This window comes from Cherax quadricarinatus, chromosome 1 (genome assembly GCF_038502225.1).
Source record: "Cherax quadricarinatus isolate ZL_2023a chromosome 1, ASM3850222v1, whole genome shotgun sequence".
In the NCBI taxonomy this organism is placed as follows: Eukaryota; Metazoa; Arthropoda; class Malacostraca; order Decapoda; family Parastacidae; genus Cherax; species Cherax quadricarinatus.
In genome coordinates this window covers 41,082,688-41,098,360 of record NC_091292.1, presented here as the reverse complement: position 1 = coordinate 41,098,360, position 15,673 = coordinate 41,082,688, and the positions used below count along the sequence as shown (strand labels likewise).

General features: G+C 39.8%; 1 protein-coding gene across 1 annotated transcript in view; it reads right to left on the bottom strand.

Moving 5' to 3' along the window:
• The window catches only part of LOC128690512 (salivary peroxidase/catechol oxidase-like), a 210,570-nt gene that overhangs the window by 66,972 nt on the left and 127,925 nt on the right, over positions 1-15,673 (bottom strand). Inside the window, exons 11-15 of the mRNA XM_070081961.1 lie at positions 13,468-13,638; positions 11,207-11,360; positions 4,480-4,646; positions 1,764-1,858; positions 318-461 (exon numbers count right to left, since the gene is read on the bottom strand). Of these exons, the coding sequence (XP_069938062.1) occupies positions 318-461; positions 1,764-1,858; positions 4,480-4,646; positions 11,207-11,360; positions 13,468-13,638 (731 nt within the window). The remainder of the gene's footprint in view (positions 1-317; positions 462-1,763; positions 1,859-4,479; positions 4,647-11,206; positions 11,361-13,467; positions 13,639-15,673) is intronic.

Genomic DNA, 15,673 nt, shown 5'->3' with positions numbered 1-15,673 from the left:
CATTAAAAAAAATTGTCAATTTCTGATGAAAAAAGATAAAAATCAATATTTTCCGAGAACTTTTACCGAAGAATATGACCAAAACTGGTCAAGAAAAAGGCACATTTTTTCGTATGTTGAGATTTTATGCTAACAGGCAAACTAAAAAATACTCGCACAAAGAAAAAATGAAACGGTTAACGTACCATAATTTTTTTTTTTTTTTTTTTTTTTTTTTTTTTTTTTTTAATATTCACGCAAGATATCAAAATCCAAAATCGCCGAGGTGGCTAGAAATACCTTGGCATTACTCGTGAATATTTATCTCTTATATTTACTTAGTTTGATGAGGCGGCATATAAGCGCGTGGTGGCACCTCCTGCTCCACTTGGTCCATATTATTGCAAATGATCCTTGAAAGTGAGGCCGTCCTTATGTTCCGTAGTTGTTGGTAAGTAAAGCCTGATCCTTTATTCTCGTACCTGCAACACAGATTAATGTTGATTGCTATCATCAAGGCTTCTTGTGTTAATTATTCATGGTGAGGTCAATCTAGGTCTAAGGGGAAACCTAATTATTTTGCATCTTAATACCGTAACACCAGCCGTCTCCCACCTAGGTAGGAAGACCAGACAATTATCGACATGGAAAAAATGATCAGTGTTGTTAAATGTAAGGAACAGGCAGGTAAAAAACCAATATGAAGAAAGTTTGCACGAAGAGGCTTAGGCTGGGTATTTAGAAGAAAATTGGAACATTTCTTAGAAAAGCCAATGGAAGGTTAGTCAGGTAACAGAGCGAGTGTTTCCTGACGCAGGTCTTAGTCATAATGACCCGCAGCTGGAGATTTTGGTCATCTGACCGAGGCCTTCAGCTAGCTTACCAGTCCACCCCCATTTCAAAAATTAAGGTTATAATTTTATCCAGTGGAAGAAACCTTCAACTGTCAAATAAGGTTTTACCGTCAAGATTTGATTTGTTTTGGGGAAAGTTATTGAAAAAATATTTGGCAAAGAACCAGTTTATAGCAAGAGTTGTCCAAGTTGGACTACTTACACATTGCTCATACGAAAATTCAGAAGAGAAGTTTTCAAGTTTTGTGGGTAATTAAGAAGAGCATGTAACTAAACTATAATAAAAGACCATCAAGATGAATGTCTTTGTTATGAACGACTGGCGTCTCAGAAGAAAAAAAACATTCACGTGTTTTGAACGAATGAATGTGCAAGTATATTAGTTTATTAGTAATAAGATCAAATAAAATACAGGGGAGTGGAGGTGAAATTAGAAGTGTTTGGATGAATGTTGAACAAATTTATAGATGAATATCAAATTTAAAAGTGCAAGAGATCAATTTGGGTTGTGACTTGTGCGGAAATTACGAAACAAAGTCACTAATATATTTAATTTCAAAAAGACAAAAGATTAGTTGCGTTGATTCGGTAATATAGAAAGAACACAACAGAAGTTGATCAAAAACAGTATAAAAAGTTAATCTGGTCATAGGAACATTATACATTAAAGTTCATCCACAGCTAAAACACTAAATTTGTTATTTAATTCGTTATGTAAAATTTTACTAATGGCTAAATACAAAAATGTTTAGCTAATGAACTCGTATTCCATTTTAGGTAGAAAAAAAAAAAGGAATCAATGAGCACGAACATTAAATTTGCAAAACATTGAATTCAGTCACTTTGGCTGTATTTTAGACATCTAAGTGTAATTGTTATTTGAATCAGATTATAACGAAGAATTAGGCAACATGCTAGTTTCAAGCTTACCAGAATCTGTCACTCCTCTTCGTGATAAGAAACTGGCGAGCAATAATGCAAGCAAATGTTGGTCCCACTTCACCACCTGGAACGTGATCCTCCGCCTGGAAAAACGTTAAGTTATCAGTAAACTAAATGTTGTAATCTTTTCTTTTATTTTAACCTTCTCGTTGTATGCAAACGGGAATAACATTTATATTTGGAAGGAGACCCACAAGTGTATTCCCAGCAATTAAGAATTTTTCGATCACGAAGATTAGCTGTGTTCTTGGGCAAGTTTTTTTTTTTTTACCATGGAGTTGCACTCAGTCAAGCTTATGGTAACAACCAAACGATTCCTGTACTGGAATGAGTAGTATTAAATTCGTCTCCACAGGCAACAGATCATTATGGGTTGCCTTATACTTAAGGTCTAGTTGATAAACGGACTAAACATTATATAGGGAAGGAAAGGTACGGCTTCACATACATATTCCTCCATGGAAAATTATGGTTTAGGACCAGTCATCTTCCTTTTAATCCTCCAAACTGCAACCACTACAGGCCTGAAATGCCCAATGTCCGTATTCTTGTTAGAGCATCCAGTGGGAAACTGCCACTTCAGTAATTCGGATATCTGGAAACTAACAAGTTCTCTACCAGGACACTGATACAGTGCTCCTTATATTCTTAAGATGTCACGAACTCGCTGTGGGTCAGGTTGCCAAAGTTTTGGCAGATGCTGGGTTGCAAGATCTTGCTCAAACACTACCTCTGACTACCGCTTCAAACATACCAGCTAACAGCTTGGTCCGGTCTAGACCGAGGTACACGAGTGTATGCCTCTCTGAATTCCTATTTAATGGCCTGGGTAACTACTCAAATTCCATCTCATACACAACAAAACTATAAACAAAAGTAACATCCTACCCACCACTACTAAAGGTAGAAATATGAGCATTTTTATCCACCTTACAGAAATTAAGCCTGACACTGGGATGCCTACAGTGTAAACTTCAACACTGGGAAAGTAATCAGATCCAGGGCCAGTTACAGCTCAGAGTCTGCCTCTTGGTTGTTGACAAACCATATCCATACAGGGAGAGTCTTCCACTAGAAGACCAGGGGAATTTTGAGGCATTTCTTTATGGAAGCAAAAGAGCAGAGGGAAAACTGAAAACTTGGGGGGGGGGGAAAGGTGTGTTTACTACCGCCTTACCAAGGAAACGCAAACAATAGCCTGCCACTACCGTTATCGCTCCACACCATCACAAATGTGTCAAGGACTATCCCACCCAATCCAGCCCTAGCAGCACACACAAACGTGGCAGAACAAGGATTAGCAAAACTGCCTATTGAGCTGGTAGCAACAGTCACTAGCAGCATTGACTTAGTAATGCACGAGGGTAAACTGGGAAGAATTCCGAGAATGGCACATTAATCCTAACCCATCAACCTGAATTTGACCTCTGTTGGTACATCATCTACCAAACAACCCACCCACAACTGGTGATCCAATTCCCCGTGGGTGGTGTGGGCCACTTACACACAATAATGGGTGGAAGCTCATTAGATTAACGGAATGTGACCCCCATAATTAATCATTAAATTTTACGAACGAGGAAAAAAAATGACTAAGCTATTTCAGGAGAAGAAGGGTGTTAGATTCTCAGTCAGGTTAATCAGCCAAACCAGGACGCCACAAAGGTGGCCCAGCCTACCAGTGTTTCCATGGCTTTAGCAAAATCCCTCCCTACCTTAACTGCCCAAAACTAAGTGAACTTACTCTCCACGTAGTGGAACAGCATTGAAAGACTGCTGAGCGTGCAGCTAACCACTCGAAAGGCAAGCTGCACTGAAATACCATGTGATTCGATTTACCCCTCTATCCAACAAACAAGTTTTTGGCTGGTATATGAATCTTCAGAAGCTGCTGAACTTCCAGGGCAGCAGAAACTAGTATAAAGACAAATATGACAGTAAATATTTAAGCTTGAACAATAAACAACTAGCGCTTGTAAGGTCCCACTTAGCGTGCCACTGGCATCAAGATCATAATACCCTCTTATAAGACATTGCCGTAATTTACATTATATTATTGGTGATGTCTGTGCTTTAGCAACAAGTTTGGTCAACTTTCACATGTATCTGTTTTCTTTACTCAAGATAAACAATTTTTTAAACTTCCAACTTATCTTCAGGTTTTTCTATGGTCAGCTGTATTTAATTTTTTTTACTCTACTTTGCTTTTTACCTTAACTGACACCAAAAGTTTGAAATTCCTTAACTAAAGTCACCCATTTACCATTAATGCAAATTTAACATTTGGTAAAAAAAAATGGTTAAAAAGTTTCTGCATTACCTTTTCCATCACAAGAAAATACCTACTGCTATTATTAAAACTCCTTATGTTAAAAAAAAAAAAAAAAAAAAATCTCGGGTTTAATAATCCTAGAGGTTTAACAACTTAAAATGTTTCAAATCAGTGTGGCCACTGGAGGTCAGAATCTTCTCTTCAGTGTTCTACCACAACAATATACTAAATCCTGATTTTCTCTAATACTAGATGACTAGGGTCATTTTAATTGTGATATCAATGTTCTGATTTACGACAACTCCCACCTTATGTGTGTTCTTCGTGTTTAAAAATGATGCCTGAACACAGTCACACTTAAATAATTACTCGTTACGCACAGCATTTACTTCTCATACAGAAGTTGGAGTTAACTACAGTTAATGTTCTTACCAGTCCTCCAATAAAGAGATCTATGTCATGGACGTGACGGTAGGCCTCACGCAGCGCTGAGACGGCAGCCACAGACATGAGCTTCGTCAGGTCGTCAAAGCTGACAACAGTGGTGATCCCGCAGAAGTCAAGGTACTTAGTGTACGGAGCAAGTCCGTGATCTCTTCCTGGGTGCACGATAAAGCTGGTTATTTTTCACAAAATCGTACTAAACTTACATCAGATATTCGTTAACGACACTAAAAATAATAAAGGGTGGATTACCTGGAGTTTACCTGGAGAGAGTTCCGGGGGTCAACGCCCCCGCGGCCCGGTCTGTGACCAGGCCTCCTGGTGGATCAGAGCCTGATCAACCAGGCTGTTGCTGCTGGCTGCACGCAAACCAACGTACGAGCCACAGCCCGGCTGATCCAGAACTGACTTTAGGTGCTTGTCAAGTGCCAGCTTGAAGACTGCCAGGGGTCTGTTGGTAATCCCCCTTATGTGTGCTGGGAGGCAGTTGAACAGTCTTGGGCCCCTGACACTTATTGTATGGTCTCTTAACGTGCTAGTGACACCCCTGCTTTTCATTGGGGGGATGGTGCATCGTCTGCCAAGTCTTTTGCTTTCGTAGCGAGTGATTTTCGTATGCAAGTTCGGTACTAGTCCCTCTAGGATTTTCCAGGTGTATATAATCATGTATCTCTCCCTCCTGCGTTCCAGGGAATACAGGTTTAGGAACCTCAAGCGCTCCCAATAATTGAGGTGTTTTATCTCCGTTATGCGCGCCGTGAAAGTTCTCTGTACATTTTCTAGGTCGGCAATTTCACCTGCCTTGAAAGGTGCTGTTAGTGTGCAGCAATATTCCAGCCTAGATAGAACAAGTGACCTGAGGAGTGTCATCATGGGCTTGGCCTCCCTAGTTTTGAAGGTTCTCATTATCCATCCTGTCATTTTTCTAGCAGATGCGATTGATACAATGTTATGGTCCTTGAAGGTGAGATCCTCCGACATGATCACTCCCAGGTCTTTGACGTTGGTGTTTCGCTCTATTTTGTGGCCAGAATTTGTTTTGTACTCTGATGAAGATTTAATTTCCTCATGTTTACCATATCTGAGTAATTGAAATTTCTCATCGTTGAACTTCATAGTTTTCTGCAGCCCACTGAAAGATTTGGTTGATGTCCGCCTGGAGCTTTGCAGTGTCACAAATGGAAGACACTGTCATGCAGATTCGGGTGTCATCTGCAAAGGAAGACACGGTGCTGTGGCTGACATCCTTGTCTATGTCGGATATGAGGATGAGGAACAAGATGGGAGCGAGTACTGTGCCTTGTGGAACAGAGCTTTTCACCGTAGCTGCCTCGGACTTTACTCTGTTGACGACTACTCTCTGTGTTCTGTTAGTGAGGAAATTATAGATCCATCGACCGACTTTTCCTGTTATTCCTTTAGCACGCATTTTGTGCGATATTACGCCATGGTCACACTTGTCGAAGGCTTTTGCAAAGTCTGTATATATTACATCTGCATTCTTTTTGTCTTCTAGTGCATTTAGGACCTTGTCGTAGTGATCCAATAGTTGAGACAGACAGGAGCGACCTGTTCTAAACCCATGTTGCCCTGGGTTGTGTAACTGATGGGTTTCTAGATGGGTGGTGATCTTGCTTCTTAGGACCCTTTCAAAGATTTTTATGATATGGGATGTTAGTGCTATTGGTCTGTAGTTCTTTGCTGTTGCTTTACTGCCCCCTTTGTGGAGTGGGGCTATGTCTGTTGTTTTTAGTAACTGTGGGACGACCCCCGTGTCCATGCTCCCTCTCCATAGGATGGAAAAGGCTCGTGATAGAGGCTTCTTGCAGTTTTTGATGAACACAGTTCCATGAGTCTGGCCCTGGGGCAGAGTGCATGGGCATGTCATTTATCGCCTGTTCGAAGTCATTTGGCGTCAGGAAAACATCGGATAGGCTTGTGTTAATCAAATTTTGTGGCTCTCTCATAAAAAATTCATTTTGATCTTCGACTCTCAGTCTGGTTAGCGGCTTGCTAAAAACTGAGTCATATTGGGACTTGAGTAGCTCACTCATTTCCTTGCTGTCATCTGTGTAGGACCCATCTTGTTTAAGTAGGGGCCCAATACTGGACGTTGTTCTCGATTTTGATTTGGCATAAGAGAAGAAATACTTTGGGTTTCTTTCGATTTCATTTATGGCTTTTAGTTCTTCCCGCGATTCCTGACTCCTAAAGGATTCTTTTAGCTTAAGTTCGATGCTTGCTATTTCTCTGACCAGTCTCCCCCTACGCATTTCAGATATATTGACCTCTTTTAGCCGCTCTGTTATTCTTTTCCGTCGCCTGTAAAGGGAGCGCCTGTCTCTTTCTGTTTTACATCTACTCCTCCTTTTTCTTAGAGGAATAAGCCTTGTGCATACATCGAGTGCCACCGAGTTAATCTGTTCTAGGCATAAGTTGGGGTCTGTGTTGCTTAGTAAATCTTCCCAGCTTATATCGGTTAGGACTTGGTTTACTTGGTCCCACTTTATGTTTTTGTTATTGAAGTTGAATTTGGTGAATGCTCCCTCGTGACTAATCTCATTATGTCGGTCTGGGGCTCCGCGCATACATGACTGAACCTATGTTGTGATCTGAGTATATTGTTTTTGATATGGTGACATTTCTTATCAGATCATCATTGTTAGTGAATATGAGGTCTAGTGTATTCTCCAGTCTAGTAGGCTCTATTATTTGCTGGTTTAAATTGAATTTTGTGCAGAGATTTAAAAGCTCGCCTGAGTGTGAGTTTTCATCAGAGCTGCCTCCTGGTGTTATTACTGCAACACTATTATTTGCTATATTCCTCCATTTTAGGTGCCTTAAGTTGAAATCCCCCAGGAGCAAGATGTTGGGTGCAGGAGCTGGAAGGTTTTCCAGACAGTGGTCAATTTTTAACAGCTGTTCCTGGAATTGCTGGGATGTTGCATCCGGAGGCTTGTAGACTACCACAATGACTAGGTTTTGGTTCTCGACCTTTACTGCTAAAACTTCCACTACATCATTTGAGGCATTTAGCAGTTCTGTGCAAACAAGTGACTCTGCAATGTACAGGCCAACCACCCCCCCCCCCTTTTGCCTGTTCACTCTGTCACATCTGTATAGGTTGTAACCTGGGATCCATATTTCGTTGTCCAAGTGATCCTTTATGTGGGTCTCAGTGAAAGCCGCGAACATTGCCTTTGCCTCTGCAAGCAGTCCACGGATGAAAGGTATTTTGTTGTTTGTTGCTGGCTTTAGACCCTGTATATTTGCAAAGAAGAATGTTATCGGACTGGTGGTATTGTTGGTACTGGGGGGGGATTTTTTTTCCGGCATTAGTATCTGTATCTGTTGGTTTGGAGTGGAGGTGTATAGTGTGTGGACGTGTATAGTTTAAAAGAATTGGGCTATGCATAAATTATCGTTAAATTTAGTTGCATACAGACTGAAAAAAAAAAACTATATAGCAAGACATTTCAATAAAAATTGGCTATTTCATAGTGTAGTTACTGTAGGTCACGTGATCATTGTTAGCCTAAAAGAATTTATAACGAACAGTTTTTGTAAAGTGTCTAACCCCAAATTTGGGAAAATGAAAACTAAACGAGGATCACTGATATCACAAATCGCTTCATTAGTGTATTAAAAAAAAAAGCAGCGAATGGTGCATATTGTGTGAAAATGGCGATTTATACAGAATATTGTATCTTTCCTGTCTGGCATAAAGCAACGCACATCAGACTGAGCATTTATCAGCCAGGGGAAGGAATGGAAAATTAGATTAGATGAAAAATTTGATCAAGAGCAAAGTTGACTAAAAACCAGTCAGATTCCTCAAACTGATCCCCACAACCTGCAAGGAGAGCAGATGAGCCTGACTGACTGCAGGCTTGATCAGCACACCAAATCTTTCCCTGGTAACTGCGTGTTGAGAGAACAGGAAAAGTTTTGTTCCACTGAGAAACTCCACAGCAGCTGGAGGTCTGCAGCAGTGGTCCTGCAAGGCCCTCCAGAATGCAACAGATATTCACAGCCTACTAGCCTCTGCAAATCTCTTCACATAGTGTTTAACAAAGCTGCGTACTACTACTCTCGTGTACTACACGCTCTGCCATTTGCTTTGTTGGGGAGCCAATAATTGGGAGTAAAGACTCATTCAAGGGCGGGCAGTGTTGAGCTCGATATTACATGCAATACAAATGTTTCAGGTGACCTTTCACTTACTCGACCCCACAAGGTTCTTGGACGCTGGTGAGGGGCTCTTTGATATAGGGAATTGGATCTGTACTCCAGTTCCCTGAATTGAGCCTGAATACCTTCCATCCCCCTCCCCCACATGCGCTGCATAATCCTACGGGTCTAGCGCTCCCTATGAGTATAATTCACTTTGTAGTAGTAGGCATAATATTTTCTGAGCACCGACCTAAAATGTCACTCGGAGCACAGCTGTAATGGAAATAATCCCAGTAAAAACAAGAATAAAACTAACAGAGCAATGAACACTCAAATACGACTACATCAAACTGTAATAATTAATACCAATTAAAAGCCCCCTATCAAACTGTCAAAACACCCCTACAAAATTTCCCCGAGGCCCCTACAAGCAGCCCAGTAAGTATAATACGCAAGATTAAGACAGACTCAAGCACGGGAAAACTTTTAAAAAGTGTTACACAGTCTGTGGCACGTCACAAACTAGACAGGGGCAGCAACACCTGTTACCAGGTGGCTATGGTTGAGAAGTGAACATTCTATCCTCAGTCGACAGGGATTCGTCTCAAAGTGAAGTTTTCTGCTAAGGGTCGAGGGCCAACCGTGTATGTCCTGCTGATCCCTGTATAGCTTGCTCTAGTATGCAGGGCCCACCAATTTTCAAGGACATATCCGTTGAAATAGCTCGTGAAGTCATCTTCTATAGTGGGCGTGTTGCAGCAACCTTTACCTCAGCATCCGCCTGTTACTTTCCCAGGATACCAACATGACCTGGGTACTAACACAACTCCACATTCTTGTGCTGTGCACGGAGACGAGACACGCCTTGTTTCTGCCTTACTCTTGGTCTTCTGGTTATCAAACTTCAGGCACTAACTTTGTCCTAGGATGGAAACAGATTAACATTCAGGTTTCTCCATTATAGATTAGTGCAGAATGGAAGGTCTGGTTGATCATAAATGAGGACCACTGAAATAGTGTTCAACTAAACCAGCATCCACTCTTAATTCTGGGTACAGCAACTACTCCCTGAAGTTGACTGTCCTCTTCATCTCATGGGAGCAAGTAACGGAAAATATACAATACTGGTTCAAATAACAGGTTGAAAGCTCTTTACAGCGGGTCAACATTATTCCAGTGTGCACGGACCTGCCTATTGACAAATTTTATCAGTTGTCAGAGATCTTGTCCGTATTAGGCTGGAGATTTTCACACAGCCTTTTAATTAACATCCGCTTCAAATTTAACTTGTATCGCAACCATACCTGGATCATAGTAAGGGTATATGGACACCTCTGAATTCAATCTGAATAACCTGTGAGTGGTATGTGGAAGAGCTTCGTAAGACACCAGGTAAGACACCTAGCACTCGCCACAGAGCAACTGAATGGAGTAAAACATGAGCAAATCCTTTCCTAGCAAAGATAAAAGAAAAATCTAGAACCATAAGGCTAGTCAATTATTTTTTTTTTTTTACACTGCACGATGGTTTCTTCTAAAAGTGGTTAGGAATCTCTTCTGCGTAGAAGCCCAGAGGTTGCTGGTGCCTTGACTGACAAATATTAAGAGAAGGAAGAGAAGGAGGAGCAGCAGCATTGGAGAAAGAAAATGGTGATTCCCTATTAATGAAATCCATTACGCTGCAGGTCACTCCAACACAAGACACCAGCGTCCAGTAAGCACCATGCACACTAGGATGATGCAGTTCAGGCTACAGGCCGTGTCGTTGCAAAATATTCATAGGTAACAACTGTATAAATACCAGTAGCATCAAGATGAACAACATAGTAACACTAACAGAACTAGCTGCACTGCAGCTTCTGCAAACACAGGAGGGGTAATCTGACTCCCACTCTACTCTTAGAGAACTTTCGTCTTATTTAAAAAAATAGACAAAAATTGTCTGAACAGTGCTCAGGAGAAACCGGTCGTCTTCCCGCACAGGAAACAGTGATGATGAGGTAATCAGTCCCTCAGCCTAGGAGCTCCTAGGCTGAGGGACTGATTACCTGATCAATATATTTTTCTAGTTTCATATGTCCAGGTATTGTATCGATAAAGCCACTGGATGGCATAACGTTTACAAGATATTGCAAACGCGCATCTAATTCGTCATCTCATCGGTACTGAATATCTCTGATAAACTTAAAACAAGAATTTGAAGATGCCTTAGAATATCATTATTTGACCTATATTTATTTTACAAGAAACAAGGCAGCTTCATTTTAACCAAACTTTTAGTAAACACTACAATGCTTGCAAGTCATATAGGAATCAGGAAGCCATCATTATCATGAGGGCAAGCAGTCAACCTGCAGGATGCCCGCCCACCCTCATACTCCAAGTCTCCAACTATTTTTTCCTCTACCCTCACAGTTTTATTGCTGTTTTTCATGTAATATTTACTGACATTCTAAAAGTGTTTCAGGCATCTAGGTGGGTTTTAGAAAGGCTTCATGTTAGACTGGCTCACCTGTGGAACTTTAACAAGAAAATTACTAACCTCTTGCAAGATTTAGGACAGTGAGATCTTGTCCTGAGAAATTATCTGGCAAAATCTTGAAGAGCTCATTGAAGATGCTGTTTTCTAGGTGAAGGTCTGTTGGTTTCATGGCGTGTCCTAGCAACCCTCGCAACAGGGAATCCATCATTTCTGGCTGTGAAAAAGTCCGTAACTCGTTAATACGGTGTGATGTCAGCAGTCAAGGCGAGACCTTAACACAATGTTTATGTGATCTATTATCTGTAAACAGAAATCTACGGTCCTAGAGCAACTGTCTTCTATTATGGTTAAGGATGAACAAAGGTGAGAGGAACAAAGCTTTTCAGAGGAAAAAAAAACAAAGCCGTCTCATTTGCTGCAGGTTTTGTTACATCTGCTGTCCCTAGCGCATTCAGCTCGCACACTGAGACGATACACAAATAACCAGCACATAGAAATGAGGAGCTTACGACGGCGTTACGGTCCGACTTGGACCATTTACAAAGTCATGCGCGGGTTATTTGTGTATCGTTCCCGTCACGGTATTGTGCCTTTTTTTATTCACACACTGAGGTCCGGAGTTCGAATCTCCTCCGGTACGGCTGGAACACATTAGGGACGAGTTTCCATAAGACACCTGCTGTCCCTGTTCACCCATCAGTTTAAAATGGGTACGTGGGTGTGGGTCGCATCCTGGGACAATACTCGCCTAATTTGCCCGAAATGTTCAGCATAAAAGTGGCTTTCTATATAGTAGTATGTTACTGATGTCAGTTATGGTCTGTATACCTTGTACATGTACTTGTAGTAAATAAACATATTAGTAGTGCGCAACGACTTCCGTACTTTGAACGATCCTGGGTCGCTAACCCTCAGGCTAAAAAAAAAAAAAAAAAAATCACGTACTTTAATTAGAAACAGGAGGCTGATGAGCTTGCATTAAGTATGACTTAAAAGAGATGGACAGAGATCAAAGTAGAAATAAATAGTTTAACTTGGGCAGCTGCATTTAAATAAGATTTAGAAAAGTACTGGTTTAGCAGCAACTTCAGATAAACCTTCACTGTGTAGAAGCATCACAAAGGTTGTTTAAATATTTCCACTGGTTAACATGTGGTCAGAAAGATGATCAGTTTAAGATGTTTGTAAAGAGAATTTTGTCCATTGCATACTTGTTAGTCCGGTATTCAAAGGTAGCGAGTGTCGTGTAGGTCGTTTTTGAATGGTCATTGACGAACTGTCGTCAGTAGGTTGTCGTGGATGCTTAGGAGTAGAACCGCGGGTGGTCTGACCCAAGGGAGGTGGGCGATCTGAGGCAAGTGTTAACTGGCCGGAAACTGTACATAGTTAATAAACTACCAGGAATCTTTAGGTATTACTAGATAACTAACACGTGGGATGCTGCTCATCACTTGTGCTGTTAATAAAACCAGCACGAGTGATGAGTGTTGCCTTAATTTGTTAAGGAAACTTTTAGGAAACAATTTATTCATTTTAATAACTTCAATAGCTGATGTTAAACTATAAAAATACCACATTTTATATTCTTTCAATTTTATTACTTTAAGTTATAAAGTGAATTAAAGTTCCGTTTGATAAACACCAATTTTTAAACTTTTATCAACAAAACTAGAAAAGAAATAAAACTATGAACTTCTAGCAACAAGGTAGCCGAAGGTAAATATTAAACCTGGAATGATGGAAGTTAGATTACAACTTGGGCTAAAATGATCTCCAGGAGTCCAGGTCAAAGTTCACTCGCAAACCTTAACGGAGCGACTTGTAATGTTGCATAATTACTGTCGAGTCTCAAGCACGCGTGTCAAATATATTGCTACAGATACAGAAAATAATTTAGAGGCAACACAAGTGAACTTCGTCTGTGATATTATGACTGATAACAGAGTCACTGTCCTCTGACAGCGCCCACAACAGTGATGTTTCGTTTTTCACCGTCTGTAGAAAAAGAAAACTGCAACTAATAAAGAACTGACAACTTTAATAATATTTACTAGATCAATAAAACTCATTCAAGAAAAGTCAGACTGGGAAACTGCTTTATATTTTTTAATACTCTTATTTCTATTATTAATAAAAAAATTAGACCAATAACTTTTATTCAGTACTGTTTAATAATTTAAAAAAAAAAGTTAAAATTTATATTTCGAAGAACGATGAAAAGGCATAATGTCCGTATTTAATATATTCCGTCTTTGATTTCAAAAAATCTTAGAGAGATGTAACGTGTTACAGCTTAAAAAAAAAAAAAAAAAAAAACTTACGTTTAATAACAGAGAAGAGTTGTGGAAATTCGTGACGAGAGGCAGAGTGGCAGTGTGTTGGTAGTGGGCAGTGAAGAGTGGCAGTGTGTTGGTGATGGAGGAGTGACCCATCCTGAACGCTGCTGTCGAGAACTCGTTCAACACACCCGGATTTTTCATGTCGTCATAACACTTAAGAATAATTGAAAAATATTAGATCCTTTATCACTAAGGATGTATAACAAATTACACAAAAGTATCATTAGGAAGTACAGAGATTTGAAGAATGTTCAAACCATCGAGATCATTTACCTCTTCTGGCAAAATAGTGTACAACGCTACTTACAATCCAAGGTAAAATGAGTAAACCAAAATACCATGAATAAAATACACAAATACTATCACAGTTAAAATTCCCGCAGTTAATGTCGAAGACTGTAGAACATACGGGAAGATGTATATCCATCAGTCACTTATTGATATTTGTTTAGAAGTGACCTGCCTCAATTAGTCGTAAAGTGGGCAAGAGTAATTATTAATGAGAAATCTAATTAAATGCTTTAGTAATATTTAATTAAAATACTAATAGTAACAGTAGCGCTGGATTTATGAAGTATTTTGAGGATAATAATACTGTTATAACATTGCATGAATATTAAATTATCAACCACGACGTTAACCGTCAAAATGTACAAGAGAGTAATAGTGTTATACATACAAAATTATTTATGGGTCACCTCTGTGGTAACTGTTCATCAATATTCACTTTGTACAAGACCTTCCATGTAGATTAGTAGATAAAGTGGGTAGTTCTTTCTGGGGTTGGTAAACTAAATTCTCAGCAAGGTGGCCAGTGTCACCAACATGTCGTCACAGTATCTCCATGACACTGTACTTTACACTGCTTGCGTTTAAGGAGACCTCAGTCTAGTTGTTTCTTGTATCTCCGAGGTATTACACGGTGGTATAGTTTTAGGAACGTTTAAAACTAGCATTTTAGCCCAGTTAATGAACAATAATGAACAAAATAAACCAACATAAAAGCCTTCCTTGACGCTTCTTCCAGAGTGCAGCGCACGGCACTGAAAGAACATGTGGACCTATTTGCACTAATGTATGTAGCATACAAACATTAAGGGTGAAATTCGGACTAATGGAGAGTGGGAAATTAATCAAAATATCGGCTGCCATGGCAACCTGTAAAATTAAATATGTATGACAATACAACCCTAACTACTAACACAACCTGTAAATATTTCCTTTAAGTAAACCATTAGGGAATAATGTTAAAATGGTTATGACAATAAGTATTGGAAAATTTTAAGATTCTTCACACTGACCCAAAGGATGATCCAAGTCTTATTTCCGAGCCTTATTAAACAGTCGACACGACCCTTCCCAGGTGAGCAACGCGGTTTATTTTGTTTCCTGAGTCCTGGGATGGATATGGTGCTAAGACAGGAGCCTACCCAGTGAAAACTGACTACTATATCCAGGCTTTACTGATTTAAGAGGTTGAAGATGAGGTAATCAGTCCCTCAGCCTAGGAACATGTTCAGAACTACTGCTGCTGGTGGACTAATTACCTCATCTTCAACCTCTTCAGTCTATCCATGTATTGTAATGAAAACCGCTAGTGGGAGAAACTTGCATAATAAAGATACCCAGTTGTTGTACATATGTCTAATACTTCAACTTGTCGGTATTATATACCACTGATGGTATACATAAATAACCCGAGCATAGAGGGGAGTTTACGACGACGACTTTGTAAATGATCCAAGTCGGACCGAAACGTCGTCGTAAGATCCCCTCTCCTATGTGCAGGTTATCTGTATTGTGCCTTTTTGTTATTTATCATTTTTAATATGATGTACAGATTTTCAATGGAATTATTTTAAGTTGTCTACTACTGTAGTGGACACTCGCTGGATGGGCTACGTCTTATGGATCTCGTAAAGTTTAGATTACTCTCCACATTGACCACAGTTTTATGGTTCTTATCTATGAGGAAAATATACAAGATTTAAAGTATGGTGTAAATATTCCATCATAGCATTGTTCTCTTAGATTTTAATAATCAAAATGCCACACTGTCCCTTTTCTACATTTTTTTTTATTAAAATTTTAAATCTAAGAATTCATTGTAGCCGAGGTGGCAGTCTGACAGTGTTCAAAAACATCCACAAGTTGCACATGTCTTCCACTCAGTAGGTGCGAATAATAA